Genomic DNA, 20,474 nt, shown 5'->3' with positions numbered 1-20,474 from the left:
CCAGCTCACTCACGTTCCGTTTCAGTCTCCTCCAGGGCTCTGCTGTCTCTATAGGATGTCAGTTGGCTGTAGTCTCTATGGGGCCAGAGGTCATGGGCAAATCTCTGCTTACAGGTGACTGCAGCTGGTCCTCCAGGGCTATAACTCATGCTCAGATAGATTTTGATTTGCTAAGAGCTGCTTTTAGCAGAGATGGAAGAAAGTCATGCCACAAAGTGAAATAAAAACCTATGCTTGAGCTCATACAATTTTCTCAAAAGTACCCTGTAATGGGTTGAATGGTGTCCCCTAAAAAGATACATCCAAATCCTATTCACTAGTGCCTACAAATGCAATAGTATTTGAAAATAAAGACTTTGCAGGTGTATTTAAGTTAAGGATCTTGAAATGAGACCACGCTTGCCAGATTTTAGGATGGATTCAAAATCCAGTGACTGGTGTCTTCATAAGAGAACGAGAAAGGAAGATTCAAGATTCACAGGAGAAGATACAGGGAAGAAAATGGAGGCAGCAACTGAAGATGTTCAACCACAGGCTAAGGAACACGAGGACTCTGCCATCAGCAGCAACGATTCCCCTCTGGTGCCTTCAGAGGGATTTTGGCCCTTTGATTTCAGACTTTAGGCTCCCAAAACTGTGAAAGAATTAGTGTGTGTTATTTTAAGCCAACAAGTTTGTGGCAATTTGTTGTGGTGACATTAGAAACCTAATAATATTCATACATACCCCTACATGTTTCTTTTAATTAAAACATGAAATCATGAACCAAAAAGTCATTCACCATTGCACAGATACACAATCAATGATCTTGCCATTCAAAAACAATCCATTTGCATGTTTTTCGGTGACTGCTGGTTTGTTTTGTTGTTTTGGTCACCACCCCACTTCAGAAACACGCCCAGCATAGGGATGAGTGATGTACAGAACTTCAGACCCTGTAGAGATGGTTGATAAGATGAGTTTCACATGACTCAGTCCTAAAATCGGGGCACAGGGTAAGAAAGCACCGAGTAAATGAGTCAAAGATTGAACTAAACCTTAGGTTTTCTTTGAGACTGAAGTCTGAATTAGGATGAGTCCTTTGTCCAGACCCAAGCTTGTCCTTAAGCTTCCGTGAGTTAGAAGTGGCTCCTCAAGGCCGGCACTGTGGCGCAGTAGGTTAAAGCCCTTGCCTGAAGCGCCGGCATCCCATATGAGCACTGGTTCTAGTCCCAGCTGCTCCTCTTCCGATCCAGCTCTCTATTGTGGCCTAGGAAAGCAGTAGAAGAGGGCCCAAGCCCTTGGGCTCCTGCACCCACATGGGAGACCCGGAAGAAGCTCCTGGCTCCTGGCTTCGGATCAGTGCAGCTCTGGCCGTTGTGGCCATCTAGGGAGTAAACCAGCAGATGGAAGACCTTTCTCTCTGTCTTTACTTCTCTCTGTAACTCTGTTTTTCAAATAAAATAAAATAAATCTTTAAAAAAAAAAGTGGCACCTCAACTGTTTACTGATGAAGCAACCCTGGGCCTTTGAAGAGCTGGACAAACGGTCAGGATCCACATCTCCTGGGCCTGCAGGATCCTTCCTGGCACCACAGTTAGCCTCCCTACCCTGTGTTCCAGTCCATGTTAAACAGAATGTCAGCTAACACGAGTCCACAGAAAGAGGATAAGCAAGTCTAGACCAGCCCTTCAAGTTCACAACGTTGATCTCATTTTCTAGAAGAAACTAAGGCCAGGGAAGTGTAAGGACTTCCCCAGCATCTCACAGCTGATTAATAACTGGAACTAGGACTCAAGTTTCCTATTTCTCACTAGAGCCAGGAGGCTCACACATCTAATGGAAGACTCACAATGATGAAGGGCGTGGAAAAGGGGAAGAAGAAAGGGGACAGAACGGACAGGGACTAAGGCAGTGATATCCAGGAATTTCTAAAACTTTTAGAAACTGCTTTTTTTAAAACTTTTAGAAACTGTTTTTAAAACTTTTAGAAACTGCTTCATAGTTATCTAAGTTGTCTACAATGCAAGTCATGCACCTTGAATCAGACAGACATGCACCCAGAGTCTGGCTCTCCAATGTATCAACTGTGACTTTGAATTATTTACATTCTCTAAGCCCTAGGTTCCTCAGCCACAAATGAAAATAACTAACATCTACCTCATTTGGTCATGATAACTGCTAAATGACGATGTACAATGGGTTTCTAAAAGGTTCATAAGAAATGCATATTACGACAAAAACTATGTGTGGATTTTAAAAGTCATCTGCACCCAACTAATCCTATGTAAAGAAATTTCACTCACGCAAAAGCCTACTTGAAGAATGCATCATGAATATAAAATTTAAAAATGCTAAGCACAGATTCAGTAGGAGGAGGATAAAGTTATACATGGAGAGCTCTAACTCTACCATTTCTTTTTAAATTATTTAGTTGATTATTTTATTTAACATGCAGAGGCACAGAGAAATATGAGACAGATAGAGATCTTCAAGCCACTGGTTCACTCCCCTAAACACCTGCAATAGCTAGGACTGGGCCAGACAAAAGCCAGGAGACTGAAACTCACTCTAGGTTTCCCATGTGGTTGGCGGGAACCCAAGAACTTGAGCCATCATCTGTTGCCCCTCAGGATGTGCATTAGCAAGAAGCTGAAACTGGAAGCAGAGCTGAGGTACGAAGCCAGGAACTCTACAGTGGGGTACAGGCATACCAAACACCACTGCACTGAATGCCTATCCCTAACTTTGTTGTTAATGTTTTCTGTCATAAGGTGTATTCAAGGTATATGAGTGTTTACTTTATTGTTCCTCATAACACTTTAAGCAAAAAATGTTTTAAATGCACACAGAGAAAGCAATTAGTAAATGAACAGATTATGGCATTATTAACCAAGAAGTATTTACTCAGTCCTTACTCTACTGTCAAGTCCTTACTCTATTGCCAAGCACTCTAGTGGGCAATATAGGGGATACCAAGGTGAGTAAGATTCAGCCTTTCTCATCTAGACTACAGCCTCCAGTCACATCTAGGTTACAACTGCCGTACCAGGCAGAATACAGGAAGTGACCTGAGTGGTATAAAAAGAGAAAAGAGGCAGGCTAACTTCTCATAGGGACTTTTCATGTACTTATATAGGAGACAAAAACCAGGTTCCAGTGCCTGGCAAACAGTAGGAGCCCCAAAACTACTCACTTAAATATGTATGTACACTCACCAAATGTAGGCATTTGGGAAGTGAACTAGTGAATGGAAGATCTCCTCTCTCTCTCTCTCTCTCTTTTTCCCCTTTGTCTGTCTGTCTGTCTCTCTCTCTCTGGGCTTTCCCACAAGGAGGAGAGAAATCCCTCTATCTTGTCTTGAACATAAGCTTGTTGAGCCAGGCTTCTCGAAGGCTGTCCCCAGATTACTTGCAGCAAAACCACCTGGCACATTTACCAAAGTGAAGATTCCCCAGGCCCCACCCAAGACTCTATAAATCAAAACCTTTGAGATGCACCTAGGAAGCTGCATTATTAGCAAGCTCACCAGGCGATTTTAGGAAAAGAGAGAGGGGGGAGAAAACAGTGGTGAAGAAGCAGTGTGGGGGAGGGGAAGGCAGGGTAACAGCTGGCCACTTTTCAAGACATTTGTGCTCGCAAAGGACAGCAGAGAACAGCAGCTGCAGGTCCGGAAAATATGAAGATGAACTGCTAATCAGAAGAGCCCTCAAACTATTTCTAGAGAAAGGGAAAGACAAAATAAAACTAGTGAGATGCAAATACAGATATATGTCATGGAAGACACAGGCACTTCCCCGCAGGTACAAGGTTCCAGAAAAAGAAAAAGGAAAGGGTCAAAAATGCCGAGTAGCACTATCAGACTGGCCAATGAGCTAAGAGCAGGAGCTGTTTTTCCTGACCTAACAGTCTCTGGTGTGTCTCCCCAGAGGGCTAGAGGTGACCATGCACACAGATGACAAGTACCATCCTGCCAGCCACACCTCTTCCAGACACGGCTGCTGCGGGGAGTGAAGTAAAACATGAAAATCATTAAGACAGTAGAAGCTGTACAAAATTTACTTTGTAAATGGGAACAAAAAGGTGATGCAAAGAAGGGAATTCTCATTCAAGTCATTCAGATCACCTAGCCACGTGATTTCACCCCATCAAGATTTCAGTCCAGTCACTTCGGGAAAACAGTATGACAGTTTCTCAACAACATACAATTAACTATAAAACCAAGCTAGTCCATAACTATGTATTTACCCCAAACGGATGACATGTCTGCACACAAACACGCACATGAATGGCCACAGCATCATTCATAACAGCCAGAAAATGGAAACAACCCAAAAGCCAATCAACTGCTGAATGTATACACAAAATATGGTCTATCCATACAATCGAATGAAGGAACAGATCTTTGGCCTAATAGTTAAGATGCCAATTACGACACCTGAGTTCCATATCAGAGTGCTGAGGTTCTGAATCAGCTCCACTCCTGACTCCAGCTTCCTGCTCAGGTAGACCCTAGGAGGCAGCAACAATGGTTCAAGTGATTCGGTTCTGCCACCCACGTGGGAACCCTAGACTGAGTTCCTGGGTCCCAGGTTTGGCCTCAGGTAGAGGATAATGTGGGCATTTCAGGAATGAGCCAGCACATGGGGGCTGGTCCTTTCTCTCTCTGTCTCTCCTTCCCTCCCTCTCTCTCTTTCTCTCTCTGTGTGTGTGTGTGTGTGTGTGTGAGAGAGAGAGAGAGAGAGAGAGTATCTCTTTGCCTCTCAAAAAAAGTTGTGGGGGGGGAGGGGTGAATTGTGGCACAGCAGGTTAAGCCAGTACTTGGGACACCTACATCCTATATCAGAGTTCCAAGTCAAGCCATGGCTACTCAACTTTTAGTGCATCTTCCTACTAATGTGCCCAGGAAGCTGTGGAGGATGACTCAAGTACCTGGGCCTCTGCCAACCACCTGGGAGATCTGGATGGAGTTCCAGGCTACTGGCTTTAGCCCGGCTCAGCCTTGGCTGTTCTAGGCATTTGGGGAGTGAACTAGTGAATGGAAGATATCTCTCTCTCTCTCTCTCTCTCTCTCTCTCTCTTTGTGTGTGTGTGTGTGTGTGTGTGACTCTGCCTTTCAAATAAGCAAATAAATATTTTTAAAGGAATGAAAAGGTGACATATTATTTGATTCCATTCCACAAATGTCCAGAATAAACAAATTGGTAGTGCCAGAAAGTAGATTAGTGGTTACCTAGGCAGGGTTAGAGGAGCAGGAGGAGTGACTACTGATGGGTAATGTTTCTTTTGGGGGTGGGGGGGTGATGAAAATGTGCTGGAATTAGATCTTGGTGGTGGTTGGACAACTTTGTATACACACTAAAAACCACTGAATTACACTTGAAAATTACATTAAAGAAAAATTATTTCACACCAGACCTTTAGATGATCTGGGTGGGAAAGAACATGCAGGTATCCACACACACATTCCATTGCTCCACATGTCCATTAATAAGCTGTTCTTCCCAAATACTATTGCACTGAAATGGTGCCGGAATGACACCAAACCACATGAGACCATTCCACTCATTCACATTCTCAGAATAACAAGGATAATTAACTAAAATTTATTGAGCATTTACAATGTGTCAGACACTATATTAAGTACTGTATGCCTATTGCCTCCTTTAATTTCACATTACAAACCTTTCAGGTACGTGCCATTATTATCCCCATTTTACAGATGAGGAAATTGAGGCACAAATTGTGCCAGGTCACCCACCTGGGTGACTCGCCCCAGGCAATCTGATTCATGAGCACCATGCATCCTGCTCCAACTGACCTCATCTTCTTTGAATCACTTGCAAAATTCATTGACTTACATTTGCCAGATGTAAGCCAAAGCAACAGACAGCCTATTAACTGAACTATTAGCTGGAATAGCAATCCCAGACAGAGCACTGGAAATACCCAAGGCTCTGAGGATGAAACCGAGCTGAAGGTTGTATTTCCTGTTACCAAGAGCATTGAGAAGTTGAGTGTGTAATCCAAGCATGAAATTCTAGACCATTATCCATTACCCTATAGACCAGGGGTAGACGACTGTTTCTCCCTGCCCACAGTAATCTGGAAATCATAGCAGCAGCAGCAAGAGCAATACCAAACACTGTGCACTGTGTGTATGTGTATGTAATACACATGGCAAACCTTGCTGAACAGTGAGGAGTAGATGGTGAATTACATAGCAGAGGCAATGAAATCAAAGAGGTGTGCTCAAGGAGGCTTTGACATTCGCACTTCTGAAGGGGCAGCAGGACTAAAGCAAGCAGAGAGAGAGGAAGAAATCACTGCTCCTCCAACAAGGAGAGCAGTCCGTGTTTAATATCCTGGAAAACAAGAGCGGACAGGCGGGAAGGGGTTATGTAAGATCGCCAAAGTCAAGGGAAGTGTTTGGGCTTGACAGAGCAAGAAAAGATAAGTCATGCTTTAGCAACAGTTGTGAAAGATTTATTGTATGGCTTGCCTACTTCATAAAAGAAAAAAATAATAAAATCCTGGCTTCAGTCCTTGCTTCCCCAACCCTGAAATTCTGCCTTATATACTGTTTCCTCATTTCATTTTAAACATTCTGCTTCTGTGATATCTAACCCTGAGGTATGACCTAATGGAACCTTCATTTCCATCTACTCAAGATGTAGAATCATTGCTCAAAATCACAACTCTGAACAAGACTCCGTTGTATGGTTTCTTCACAAAGCCTCTTAGCATGTCGCTAATGAGCATTAAATTTCCTCACACTTCACGGCTTAACCTATAATGAATCAACAGCCTCGTGAACAGCCTGTGCCTTGATAAAATATGTATTCTTCATGTGAGAAATATTTCCTTGCGCTCCCTCACTGAAATTTTCTTTAGGTAAAAAAGACTTGACAACGTATCCAACTTTTTCTGCTGAGTGCCACAGAATTCCAGTTTTCCCCTTCACTGTCTTACACCTAACACTCACAACTGATTTTTTTTTTTTTAAGGGGACCCTGTGGAAACTTCTCTCCCGAACTTGCCCTGCACCTGACAGCGGCATCCACCTGGGTCTCAGGTGCTTCAAGGACTTTAGCATTCCAGGCAAGAAACCCAAGAAACACACCGAAAAATCCTGTTCAGGTCCCAGGGGCTGAGTTTGCCCCGCAGAATAATCCTACAGTGAGCCCCCCTCGCCAGCACGGATCCACGCTCCGCGACGCCCGGCTGCGGCCAGGTAACCCCAGCTCCCGGGCCGGGCGGCGCACTCACCTGACCAGGGGCTCCTTCTCGGGCAGGGCGGGCTCCTCCAGGCACTTGCTAGGGCAGCAGCAGCAGCACACGGTCCTCAGCCAGCCCCTCAGCCCCATGGAGAGCGGCCGCCCGCTCTGGCGCCAGGAGCCTCGGAGGGCGCGCGCGAGGCGAGCGATCGCGGCTGGGGCGCGGCCACCGCGCCGGCGTCCAGGTACGGGGACAGCGGCGGCCCGGGCGTCGCGGGCCGGGCCGTGCGCATCACGCCAGGGCTGGGGACGCGGCCGAGGGCCGAGGCGCCTCCGCGGCCCAGGGGGGCTGCGGGCTGCGCGCCTTTGTCCCCTCGGGGTTTGCTGTTGGGAGCGTGTTCTGTTGATTTTGTTTGTTTGTGTTTTGGTCCTCTCTTAATTCCCGGGGCGCAGGTTGGGCGCATGCGTCCCGGAGACGCCGCGCTGCTGCCCTCTAAGGAGGAAGCGGGGACTCCAGGCAGTCAGCCGCAGCCTGGCGCGCAGAGACGCGCGGAGAGAAAGCCCTGGAGCCACGGGGCACGCGGTGGGGCTGACTGGATTCAGACTTTTTATTGGCTTCCCTGTGGCAGGAAATAAAAGGTCGTCCGCCCCTACCCACCCACCCGCCACGCCTTCAAAGCAGAGTTTCGGGCATCTTTCCAGCGTGCTGGCCCCTCGTGGAGTAAGTCAGCCAAAGTGCGTGTGTGGGTGACAGGGCATCTGAAGAACTGTCCTCGGACCTCCCCGCCCCTGGAAGAAAAGCTACCGCTTGTGAGCTTGTGAGTGCCTTTGTGTTGGGTGCTGATTTATGCACAGGTGTATTTACGTGTGCTTGTCCAAATTTGTAAATGTGTGCGTGTCCATAGCTCCCTGCCTTTTTACTCTAACACTCTGGATGTCACAGACATGGTATCAGGTCCATGCGGTGAGGGAGTCCCTTCCTCTGTCTTTATAACAGGCGCCTGTTATGCAGCCATCCTACATGCCCTTGTCTGTGGAACCAGACCCCTCCTCGGGGGTGTGGAGATGTATTCCAGGCTTCTGTTATTAAGGTGATGCCGCAGTGGACATCTTTGAGCCATGTATTTGGACATTTCTGCAAGAATATCTAGCAAACAAATGTCTGTCAGTGAATTTTGAGTCTTAAGTAAGATGCCTTTTTAATTGTAATGGATCGTGCCAAATTTCTCTCCAAAGAAACAAGCCCAATTGGCACTGTCCAGCAAGACGAAAAAGTATCCACTTCCCTACCCCACTACCAATGCACAGTGCCATCTAACTTTTTGTCTTTGCCTATCTGGCTTATTCAACAAATATTGATTAAGGGTCTATTATGTGCCAGGCGTGTTCTAGGAACTGGTGCTGGAGCAGTGAAGAAAACAAAAATCCTTGCTCTCCTGGAGCATACATCCTAGTATAGGAGTTAGACAAGTGAAAGGACAGTGTTTAATATGTTAGAAGATGAGAATGGGCACTAGAGAAAAATAAGGCAGGAACAAGGATAAGAAGTGCTAGGGAGGGTATGTCTGTGTGTGTGTTGGAGGTGGAGGCAGGGGAGAATGGTACCTACAGTTTGTTTTGAGAGGCAGTGAGAGATAAGCAGATGGACAGTTTCCACCCACCGGTTTACTCTCCAAATGCCAGGGGCTAGGAACACTGTCCAGGTCTCCCACGTGGGCAGCAGGGATCCAATTACTTGGATGACTACCACTGTCTCCCAGGATCTGCATTACAGGAAGCTGGAGTCAGGAGCCAGAACTGGGTATCGAACTCACATACTCTGATGTGGGAGGTCAGCGTCTTAACCTCTGGGCCAAAAGCCCACTCACTCCTGCCTATAATATGAAGTGAGGTTTTTAAGGAAGGCTTCCCCGAGACTGTGACATTTAAACAGAGATTTGGAGCTGAGCAAGCTAGCAGTGATAGGTGGAGGAGATTTCGAGAGGGAATAGAAGGAGGGAGTCTGAGAAACAGCAGGGACCCCGGGGGTCCTAGAGAAAGGGGCTCAAGGGGAGACAGTAGCAAGAGTCAGAGGAATGTCAGGGATCTTGGAGGACGCGTGAGCTGAGCAAACCTTCGGAGGCTTTGGAGAGAGGAAGTGGTGGCGTTGACCTCTGCAGGTGGCAGGAGATTGTCTCTGCGGTGCCAAAGGCTGTGTTGGGGAGATGCATCTGACGATTCAGGCGACAGACGACAGGGTGGTAGCAGCAAGGGTGGTAAAAAATAGAGGGACTCTGGGTGGAACTTAAAGATGGAGCCACCAAGAGTTGCTCGAGGAGTGTAAAGTGGAGTTTGAAGATAAAGTGGGAGAGACTCCAAGGCTTGAGGTTTACAAGCTGTGAAGGCTGACCTGCCAGCGACTGGGACAGGGGGCTGGAGGAGAAGCAGATGTGGAGGGGTGAAGAGGAAGGTGAGAGTTTATTTTCAGAAGCGTCAATGCTCGTGGGTGGCTATCATTTTCAAAAGTGCATTACTCCACCTAGATTTCCCCTGTGCTGGCTACAGAGTAAGTCTGAAGGGACTTACCAAGTACCTCTTCATTCAGAGGCTACAACACAAGGGGAAATAGCAGAAGGTCCCTGTGGCCTCCATTTTTGTTGGGGAGAAAAGATATGGACCAATCATAAAATGTTGGCAGGACAGGACAGAGTACCAGCTGTCGCAAGGAGGCACAGGTGGGCATCAAGCCCACAATCAGGTCATTTATCCCTTCAGCTGGTGCCAGGAGAGAGGCTATGTGCTGTTCTAGAAAACAAACTTCCAGCTGACTGGGAAGTCCTCTTGGTGGACGTGCCTGTGTTGTGAAATTGGATTTGGGGTTTTTAGTGAGTCCACCCCAGGTCAGGTAGGCAGTGCATAAATGGTGCTGCCAAAGTGTGAACTCAGCGAGCAAGAAAATGCCATGAGAGGCTACAGCTGCCACTAGTGACGCTGGGTCTGTTGGGAACGGAGAAGTTACGGAAAGCGTCCAGCTCTGTCCCTTCACTACCTTTGATTTTTCTGAACCTCAATTTCCTAGCCTGTAAAATAGGGCAGCTCTGGCTCTGCTGTGCACAGTTGCGAGACTCAAATATTTGAGACTGTTTAAAAACCGAAAAGTCCTGTAGAAATATCGGAATTCAGCACCAATGAACCAATCCAAATAATATAGGTCTGTCAGGGAAAGAGGTCCGTTCCAACACTCCTCGGATTGCATATGACAATTTTTTTCCACATCTGTACCTTTGCCACATGTGGGCATCTTTTATGTGGTCTGTTTCAAGCAGGATATTTATAGAAAACTGTTAGAACCATGTCTACTCCAACAAACTTGACAAAGAGGTTAATGTCCTCCCTTACTGTATGCACTGCTTGCCTTCTCTAACAGTTACTAGTATTTTGCTTTATTGATTTATTTTCTGAAAGTATTTATTTTTTAAATATTTGTTGATTTGAAAGGTGGAATTACAGAGGCAGAGGCAGAGAGAGAGAAAGAGAGGTCTTCCATCCGATGGTTCACTCCCCAAATGGCCACAACAGCCAGAGTTGAGCCCACCCGAAGCCAGGAGCCAGGAGTTTCTTCTGGGTCTCCCACATGGCTGCAGGGTCCCAAGGACTTGGGCCATCTACCACTGCTTTCCCAGGCCATAGCAGAGAGCTGGATCAGAAGTGGAACAGCCAGGACTCGAACCAGTGCCCATATGGGATGCCGGCACTGCAGGCAGCGCCTTTATCTGCTACACCACAGCGCCAACCACTGAAAGTATTTATTTATTAACTTATTTTGAAATACTCAGAAAGAGAGAGCTCCCATCTCCCATTAACCACCCCCCCCCAGCCACACCAAATGCCAGAGAGTTTGGAATTCGATCTAGGTCTCCCCTATAAGTGGCAGAGACCCAACCACTTGGGCCATAACTTGGTGACTTCCAGGGTAGGGACCCGGAATCAGGTGGGGACCAGGCACTCAGGTGTGGAATATGAACATTTTAACTGCTGTGTCAAAAGCCCACTCCTCTTTTTAAATTAATTTTAAGTTGTAAAAGCTATCAATGAATTATTCCTGTTAAAAAGTAAAAATATTACAGTTCAAATTCCTTCTGCAAACTACCCATAATCCCAGTCCCCTTTCTACCCTGCCCAGGGTAAGCATTATTGTCAGTATAAAAAGAAAAAGAAGAAAGGGAGGCAGGGAGAGAGAAAGGGAGAAAGGGGAGAGAGAAACAAATCTTTCTGTGAACACATATGAGATGACTTCAAGAACTTCATGGAAAAATGGAATTAAAAGGTAAGCTTAGGGGCGGGCACTATAGTGTTGCACATAATGGTCACCATTCAAGTCCCTGCTCCTCCACTCTGATCCAACTCCCTACTAATGTGCCTGAAAAACCAGCAAAGGATGGCTCAAGTGGGCCCCAGCACCTGCATGCGAGATCTGGAAGAACTCCTGGTTCCTGGCTTTAGATCAGCCCAGCTCCAGCCATTGTAGCCATTTGGGGAGTGAATCAGTGGATAGAAGATATTCTCTCTCTCTCTCTCTCTACCTCTCTTTCTCTCTCTTTCTTTCTCTCTCTCTGACTCTTTCTATAACTCTGCCTTTCAAATAAATAAATAAATAAATCTTTTTAAAAAAGTTTATTTGGGGTAGATACTTGGCTTAAAAATTAAGCTGCCCACACTTCATATCATTGTGCCTGCATTCAAGGCTCAGCTCCCCTTCTGATTCCAGCTTCTATCTGCTGTGCACCCTAGGAAGCAGGAGGTTATAGATCAAGAAATTGGGTCCCTGCCACCCATGTGGGAGATCTGGATTGGGTTCCCAGCTCATGGCTGGCAGCTTTGGCCTGACCCGGCCTTAGCTATTGCAGGCATTTGAGGAATGAATTGACAAATGGGAGATATTCTCTATCTCTCTCAAATAAATAAATAAATAAATAAAATTAAAATTTGTTAAAAATATAAACGTATTTCAAAGCCAGCATTGTGCACAGTATGTAAAGCCACCACCTGTGATGGCAGCATCCCATGTGGGCACCAATTCATGTCCCAGTGGCTCCACTTCCAATCCACCTTCCTGCTAATGGCCTAGGAGAAGCAGCAGAACATGGCCCAAGTGTTTCAGCCCTTGGTACCCACATGAGAGACCCAGATGAAGCTCCTGGCTCCTGGCTTCTGATTCCTGGCTTCAGCAATAGCACTGGCTGTTGAAGCCATCTGGGTAGTAAACCAGTGGATAGAAGATCTCTGTCTCTCCCTCTCTCTCTCTCTGTAACTCTGACTTTCAAGATAAAGAGAGAAAGTTTAAAAAAGATAAGCTTGTTTCAATGCAAAAAAATTGAAATCCATGCATAGATTTTTCATAATACACATTTTCCATGGATTTTCGAACACCCACCTGGTAAATATGTACATGCCCATGTGGTGTAGCATCACTTTGCCCATTTTATTGGCAGTCAGTTTAGCTTTGTATGCACACATCTATTTGCAAGCTTTTCCCACTTGCAATGTTTTGGAGTAGCTGTCATGAGTATTAGTTTTTTGAGGACTAAAGTTTTTCATAGTGCTCATCTTCCCAGAGTGGAACACCTTCATCATGTTTCTGTTTTTGATAAATTGGACCTTTGACAAGAGTAACAGTGCTACTAACCCCTCCAGCTTCAGCTTGCAGGTACCTGCCAGCACATTTTGACCACCTCATTCTATTCAGACATCATTCCCAGGAGAGCAGCAAGCTTCCCTTTTTTAAGGTGGTACTAGATTATTCTTACTGCCTGAATTTACGCCCACAGCACCAACCACAGCGATAGCACATGATATTTACCCCGAGTCTCTGGGCACCTGGTGTAGAGGGCGTAGGCAATCCCCTGAGGCAGTGATAACTCACAGACCCATCAGCTTCTTGTTTTTAAGGCAGAAGTAGGAAACTGGTTGGCCCCTGTTTTCAGATTTCTCGAAATGGGGGGAATTTTAGAGTCTGTTTTGAAAGAAAATATTGGTGTAGTTTGAAGTCCCTGCTCTTTAAAAATACACTGATGACTTCTGAGAGTTGGAGGAAATGACATATGCAAAGAGGAAAAAAATAGAAAATCAAAATATTTAAGCTCCAACATCACGTCATGAATTCTACAGAACAGCTGTGGTTGGAACACTATAACACGAGCTGGTCCCATTCTTTTATTCATTCAACAAGTATTTCTTTTTTAAGTTTTTTTTTAAGATTTATTAATTTTTATTTGAAAGGCAGAGTTACAGAGAGAGGGGTAGAGACAGAGAGAGAAAGAGATCCTCCATCCACTGGTTCACTACCCAATTGGCTACAACAGCCAGAGCAAGGCTGATCCAAAGCCAGGAGCCAGGAGCTTCCTCTGGGTCTCCCATGTGGGTACAGGGGCCCAAGCACTTGATTATCTTCCACTGCTTTTCCCAGGTGCATTAGCAAGGAGCTGGAAAGGAAGTGGAGCAGCCGGGACACAAACTGGTGCCCAAATGGGATGCTAGTACTATAGGCAGTGGCTTTACCCACTAAACCACAGCGCTGATCCCAACAAATATTTCTTGAGCCAGGTACAGAGGATACAATGGGGAAACTAGAAAATAAGTTCCATGCATGAAGGTGAGGACTTGGTTTTGCTCTTTGCAATCTCCCCAGCAGATAGAATAGTGCAGACCCATAGGAGGGTGTCAGTAAATAGAAGGATATGCTGTACAGCCTCATCTAGAGCAATGCATCCATATGACAACATGGTGAGCCCTTAATATGTACATTGACTAGTGTAAGAAAACAGAAAAAGAGCTATTTAATATTGGTGTGGAAATGTCTAACTTCTGAACGGTCTGTTTAGGTATTACCCAAATCCAGGAAAGAAAAACCAAAAAACCACCATTCTTTCCTTACAGATCTTCAAGCCGGTACTCTGAGCCAACCTCAGCATCATCACTCCCTCCAGCCACCCAAGATGGAGAGCCTACAAGTCTCACATCTCCAGGGAAGTCTTACGGGCAGAGGTGGAGGCCCACATGACTGGAGGTCACCATAAGGTCTCTTGCTTCTGCCTATACAATATCTCTCCTTTTGGTAACAGCACTTCCTTTCCTTTGCACATGCTCCACCCCTGATTCTATAGGTTGTCCATGGGCAGTGAAGGCGCCTTGCATCTCTTACCCCTCACCCCCAACAGAGGATGAGCATGTGACTAAAGTGAGTCAATTAGACACTCTCCCTGCAATTTGTGTCTTAAGGGCAAGGACCGAAAGATGGAAAATGGCTGGAGTTGGGACAGGATTTATTTTAGCGATATGCTGAAGAGTAGGCCCAGTGCCATTGGTATATGTATAAATAGAATTTTCCTGCTCCTGCATTTCCCTAGGCCAAGTTTTTCCAGCTGTTTAGTTTTCCCATCATGTTGTACATTACTCCATCACTTGTCAATCAGTAATGTATGTTCTCTTTTTTTTTTTTTTTTTTTTTTTGGCTAATGTTAACCAGGGTCACAGTCTGTAGCTTTCAGAACTAACTCCATACAGCCCCACTGAAGTGGTTAACGTGAGGAAAAAGGGTCATTGTGACAGTTGATCAGTCTTGTTAGGGTAGGGGAGGGGATACAGTGCACTGAAGTTGGATTTGGCCAGGTGAGATTTGTGTTTCTTTTCTGTGCATGATTTCTCTCTGAAGAGAAGTGGACAGTATCCGTGGCCTGAAAATCCTTCAATCCCATCTCTTTGTGCTTTCCCAGAATGCAAAATACTTTCTGACTTTTCAAGATAGTTTTATCTGATGCTGTCTCCTGGTCAATTTCACTTCCCTACCACCCTTTAAATATATACTTTGAGAAAACCTTAATAATCACAATCTTTGCTCATTCTTCAGTTGCAAGGGACAAACATTTCTGCTCTCCTCAAAGATGAGCAAAGCTGCTTTTCTAAACAACTTAAACTCTTTTTAAAAAGAGGGTGCCTGTGAACAGAATAAATACAAGCCTGAGTGGGGAGATGAAGTGGTGAGCACACTAAGAGGTTCTTCTTTAAAAAAACTTGACTCTGGGGCCAGCACTATGGCATGGTAGGTTAAGCTTCTGCCTATGGTGCCAGCATCCCACATGGATGCCAGTTTGAGACCCAACTGCTCCACTTCGGATCCAGCTCCCTGCTAATGCACCTGGGAAAGCAGTGGGAGATGGCCCAAGTGCTTGGACCCCTGCGCCCATGTGGGAGACCCAGAAGAAACTTCTGGCTCCTAGCTTCAACTTGGCCTAACCCAGGCCATTGTGGTTATTTGGAGAGTGACTCAGTGCATGGAAGACCTCTGTCTCTCCTCCTCTCTCTAGCTCTGCCTTTCAATTAAATAAAAAATAAAGCTTGAATAAAAAAAAAAAAAAACTCTTGCAGCCTTACCATGAAGGGAGCCTAAACCTGTTGAGTAGCAACTCAATCCAGCAATTTTGGTTCAGATTTTTGTGGTCTTTGTCCCCTGAATATTAATTAGCTGCTAATTGTAAGTGATAATAACATCGTTCAAACTGGTTTCAGTGTGACAGGAAATGTACTAGCCCAACTAACTGGAAATTTCAAAAGAAATGCTGGTGTTTGACACACCTGGATCCAGGCGCTCAAAGGTAGAATAAAGGTGAGCCTCTTTTCATCTCTTTTAGTCTTGGGTCCTCACGAGCTCCAGATTGCTCAGCTTTTCTGCACAAAGGGAACATCGTCTTCCCAATCAACAGACCAACAGGCCCCAGGCTCCGCTCTCACTGGCCTAAAATGCAACCAACTGCTCTGTTCAGAGGGAAAGAATACATCCAACTATCAGGCTCTAGTCTCATGCACACCCTGGTGCTGTTCAAGTGAAAAGGAACTTGGGATCTAGGAAAAGTCAGTTGTTTGGACAAGAGTGGGGAGAGGCATAGTTTCCTAAAGAAAATCCACTGGAAGCACAGCAAGGGGAATAAGTATTGGGAAGGCAGAGCAACACACATCTAGTATGCTTAGCTGCTGATACACAGATCCAAACACAGTTGTGTGTGTCCAAGAATCTTCTGTTACCTGGAGTGGACAGAAAGGACCCCACAAGAAATAGCCAGTCTATAGCCTCAACACATGCTACAGGCACTTTCTACAAAAGGAAATTCAGAATCCCACTGCATACACTAAAAATTCACAATTAATTGATGAGCTCATCCATATCTACTCCTCAAAACAAAGAGAAAGAGAAATGACATCACTGAATGTACATCCATGTCTACATCCAGTAATGTGCCCATTGCAATTAAATTCCCATGTCTAACTGTACTCCTGGAATTAATTCTACTGTCATGGCATTCTATCACGTGGGTGACAAACACTTTTCCAATGCCCAAAATAGTCTCTATTCTCAGCCCAGGAGATGAGATCTGGACTCCCATCTCTTCCCACCTCTGTAAGATCAGCCCCTCTACATTTCCAAGTGTTCAACACTATCAAAAGTCTCTCCATATTATTATTGTTAACTAAAATTAAGTATATGCTGGACCCATCTATCAGGCCATACCTCTTTCTAATCCAATTAGACTCTAGTAAAGATTTATTAAGCACAAGGTGACACAAAGCTATAAAATATGAGAAAATATACCTCAATAACTATAATTTGAGAAAACATTAGTATCATTCTTACTTGCTGTGAAAGACCCAATGCTTGCCTCCACTCTAAGCCCAGGTCCTGCCAATCTGAGTGCTAACAGATAAATAAATTTATGCATATGGATTTTTAGTTTGCAATTCCTTTATGTAATTTCTTTCTCCATAATACCCACAGAGACACATAAACAGACCAGAACCCTTCAAGTTCTATACAGGTGAAGGTACTAGGTAAATCTCATAAATTACACACTAGGGAGCATAAGCCCTCCTAAAATCCTCTCTACTGCCACCTCATGGCCTTCAACTGTAAATGAACTGCAGCCTCTGGAGATGGGGGTTAAGATTCTGAAACGCGTGAGAAAGCTTTCTTTCACTCCACAGACAGAAAGTTGGAGCAACTACAGATCTTAAAAGGCCATAGTAATATTTCAGTGTAGATTCTGACTGGCTTTAGGCCAAAGTCTAAACTTGTTTGGGTACTGCTAAATTGAACAGTAAGCCTTCTCTTTTCATCTCTACCATGTTCCAAGCATCACTCATTATTGTATTATTATCTCATTTGGTTATTTAGCATTAGTATTTGACTTGTTATCCTGAAAAAGTGCATAGGCTTTTACATATATTTCTACATAAAGGAAATTGTTTTGATAAATGATTGAAATTAAGGAGTGTTCTTTAAAATGATGTTATTTATTCCCTCTTTTATGTACTGAAATAAATCTGTCTCAGACACTGCTTGACAGTATAGATGAAAAGGTGTTTGGCCTAGCATTAACATGAAAGTTAGTATGCCCATGCCAAGTCAGAGTGCTTGGGTTCAACTCCCAGCTCTCACTCCTGATTTTAGCTTCCTTAATGCAGACCCTGGGAGGCAGTGTGGATGACTCATGTAGTTGGGTTTCTGCTACCTATGTGTGAGACCTTGACTGAGTTCACAGACCCTGGCCAGGGCTCCCCTAGCCCTCGTAGGCATCTGGGGAGTGAGCCCACAGATGGGAGAACTCTCTCTCTGTGTTGCTCAAATAAATAACTAGGTTTTTTTTTTTTTTAAGGTAGGAGAACAATTCCTTAGGAAAAGAACAGATGTGGTTCGGTGAAACGCATTAACTGGCCATTTTGGCTGTGCAAAAATTCCCTCAGGGGCAGGCAATATAGTGTAGCAGGTTCAGCTTGGAGTACCTACATCCCATACTGCAGTGTATGGGATTGAGTCCTGCTTCTTCTTTCAAACCAGCTTCCTTTTAATACACCTGGGAGTTAGCAGATGAGGGCCAACTACTTGCGTTCCTATCACCCACATGGGAGACCTGGCTGGAGTTTCTCATTCTTGGCTTTAGCCTGGCCCAGCCTGGCCCAGCCTGGCCCAGCCTGGCAGTTGCAGGCATTTGAAGAGTGAACCAACAGATGTAAATTTAAAATAAATAAATCTTTTTAAATTTATTTTTTAATTTGATTTAAGTTATACAAGTTTCATGTATTTCATTTATACAAATTTAGGAACATACTGATACTTCCCACCCTATCCTCTCTCCCACCCATGCTCTAACCCATCTTCCTCCTCCCTCTCCCATTCCCACTCTTAATTTTTACAAAGATCTACTTTCAGTTTGCTTAATGACTGTAAGGTTAACCCTATACTAAGTAAAAGAGTTCAACATAGTATGAAGAAAAAAACACTGTTCCTCAACAGAAGAGACAAGGTCCACAAACAATCATTGAATCTCAAAATATCCATTCTTTGAAAAATAATTGCATGGACCCAGAGAACTATCTTGTTCTGCGTGGTAAAGGAGGAACAGTCTGAGTTTCCCTCAGAGATTTCAGAGGAGCAGGAACTAGGGAATGTGAGGAGCTGGGAGATGAGGACAGGCTGGCCTCAGAAGGGCATTGACAGGGAGCCTTTTCTCCAGAAAGGTGGCGGTCGGCCCCTCCATGACAGGTCAGCACCATGTGCCAGTGCTTGGGGAAGCTCAAGTTCTCAACACCTTATTGGATGTTCCATGCCTTCATTACCTCTTAAAATCTTTCCTATATTTGTCTCTGGGCTACATTTTTTTAGATATGAAAGAAAGATGTTTCATCTGCTTGTTCAATCCCCAAATGCCCACAGTGGTCAGGGCTGTACCAAGTTGAAGCCAGGAGCCTGTAACCAGCATCCCACATGGATGGTAGAAATGCAGTCACTTGAGCCATCACCCCTGCCTCCCAGGGTCCACATTGGCAGGAAGCTGGAATAGCATTCAAGCCAGGACTTGAACCCAAGCACTCCACTATAGGATACAGGCATCCAAAGGGGTATATGAGCTGCCTTGCCAAAACCTACCCCACCAGGCTTGCCATGGATATTCTGCAGTCCGTAGGATACCCATGTCTTAAAATATATAATGTGTGTGTGTGTGTGTGTGTGTGTATATTTGTTTTCTTTATTTGAAAGGGAAATTTACAGAAAGAGGCAGAGGGAGAGGTCTTCCATTCGCTGGTTCACTCCCCAAATGTTTGCAAAAACAACAACCACCAGGACTGCAACAATGACAAGAAGAAGAAGCCAGGAGCTTCCTCCACATCTCCCGCATGGGTGCAGAGGCTCAGACATTTGCACCATCCTCAGCTGCTTTCCCAGGCAAGTTAGCAGAGAGCAGGATCAGAAGTGGAGCAACCCGGGACTCAAACCAGCACCCATATTGGATGCCAGTGCTGCAGGCCAGGGCTTTAACCTGCTATGCCACAGCGCTGGCCTGAGACCCATCCGTTTGCAGTTCCTATTAAACAGAGAGTGCATTCTATGTAGAAAATACATGGATTATAAAGATGAAGAACTGAGAATATCCCTTTCTCAGACTGTGGCACCATATCCTTGAGAAGGAGCAATAAAACCTTAAAAATGCACATCTTGCCCAGATGGAGAAATGAGACTTCCAAATAAAGGTGAAATCCTTAAATATCACCCCAGAGTTATGCTAAAAACTATTGCCTTAAAGAACTTGAGAAGAGAAAACATTTTAAATTCCAGTCCCCAGAGAGCAAAGGTTTCTGGCTCAGAGGAGCTCCAGCATGCCAGGACACCTCCTGTAACCCTGCCGACAGTCCAGTGTCTACCGGCTCCTCAGGAAGCCAGATCTGAGGCAGAGCTCTCAGGGACACTTGCGGAATCAACACCCATGGAAAAGAAAGGAAAAGCAGGCAGGACTGGGCCTCAGCCAACCTTAGGGGGAGCTCTGAAGACAGATTCATCAATGTCATCCCATGATAATCAGTCTCTGGGTGAGCGTGACCTTGGGTGAAGTAGGTCTCGGCGGGGGCTGTCTGGGATAGAGGCTGGCAGCGCAGGGCTGTCTGCCAGGCTCCTTCTTTGCTGGGAGGGCCCTGTTTGGTGCATCCCAGCATCCGCTGCCCTGAAAGCCCTAGCCATCGCATGGAGAGTTCCCCAAGCTCAGCATCTCCCACCTCTGAAAATGCCAGGATTCTTTCATCAGATTTCTTCAGTATAAGATTAAGGCCTCCAGGCATGATCACTAAAGACTTCTGCTCTTAGGAAAGAACAATGTAGGGCAGCTGTTGGGTGCAGTAGTTAAGTCTCTTTGGGACACCTGCATCCCATATTAGAGTCCCTGGTTCAAGTCCTGGCTCTGCTTCCAATTCCGCTTCCTG

The 20,474-nt window shown here is 45.2% G+C and overlaps 1 protein-coding gene and 1 long non-coding RNA gene across 6 annotated transcripts in view; one reads left to right on the top strand and one right to left on the bottom strand.

Annotated features, from left to right (window-relative positions):
• The window catches only part of MREG (melanoregulin), a 77,302-nt gene extending 69,516 nt beyond the window's left edge, over positions 1–7,786 (bottom strand). Inside the window, exon 1 of the mRNA XM_002712462.6 lies at positions 7,249–7,786. Within this exon, the coding sequence (XP_002712508.4) occupies positions 7,249–7,346 (98 nt within the window). The 5' untranslated portion in view covers positions 7,347–7,786. The remainder of the gene's footprint in view (positions 1–7,248) is intronic.
• Positions 7,787–7,867: 81 nt separating this feature from the next.
• LOC127491567 (uncharacterized) overlaps positions 7,868–20,474 on the top strand; it is a 43,316-nt gene continuing 30,709 nt past the window's right edge. For 3 of the 5 annotated variants that reach the window (XR_016231441.1, XR_016231442.1, XR_011387122.2), the window contains exons 1-2: positions 7,875–8,014; positions 14,112–14,252. This is a non-coding gene — a long non-coding RNA (uncharacterized LOC127491567). Of the gene's footprint in view, positions 8,015–14,111; positions 14,253–20,474 lie in introns of all 5 variants that reach the window. The other 2 variants (XR_016231443.1, XR_016231440.1) reach the window with 1 other exon arrangement.

This window comes from Oryctolagus cuniculus, chromosome 3, assembly GCF_051225735.1.
Source record: "Oryctolagus cuniculus isolate XC-2025 breed Fujian yellow rabbit chromosome 3, ASM5122573v1, whole genome shotgun sequence".
Lineage (NCBI taxonomy): Eukaryota > Metazoa > Chordata > Mammalia > Lagomorpha > Leporidae > Oryctolagus > Oryctolagus cuniculus.
This window is presented reverse-complemented; position numbering and strand designations above follow the sequence as displayed.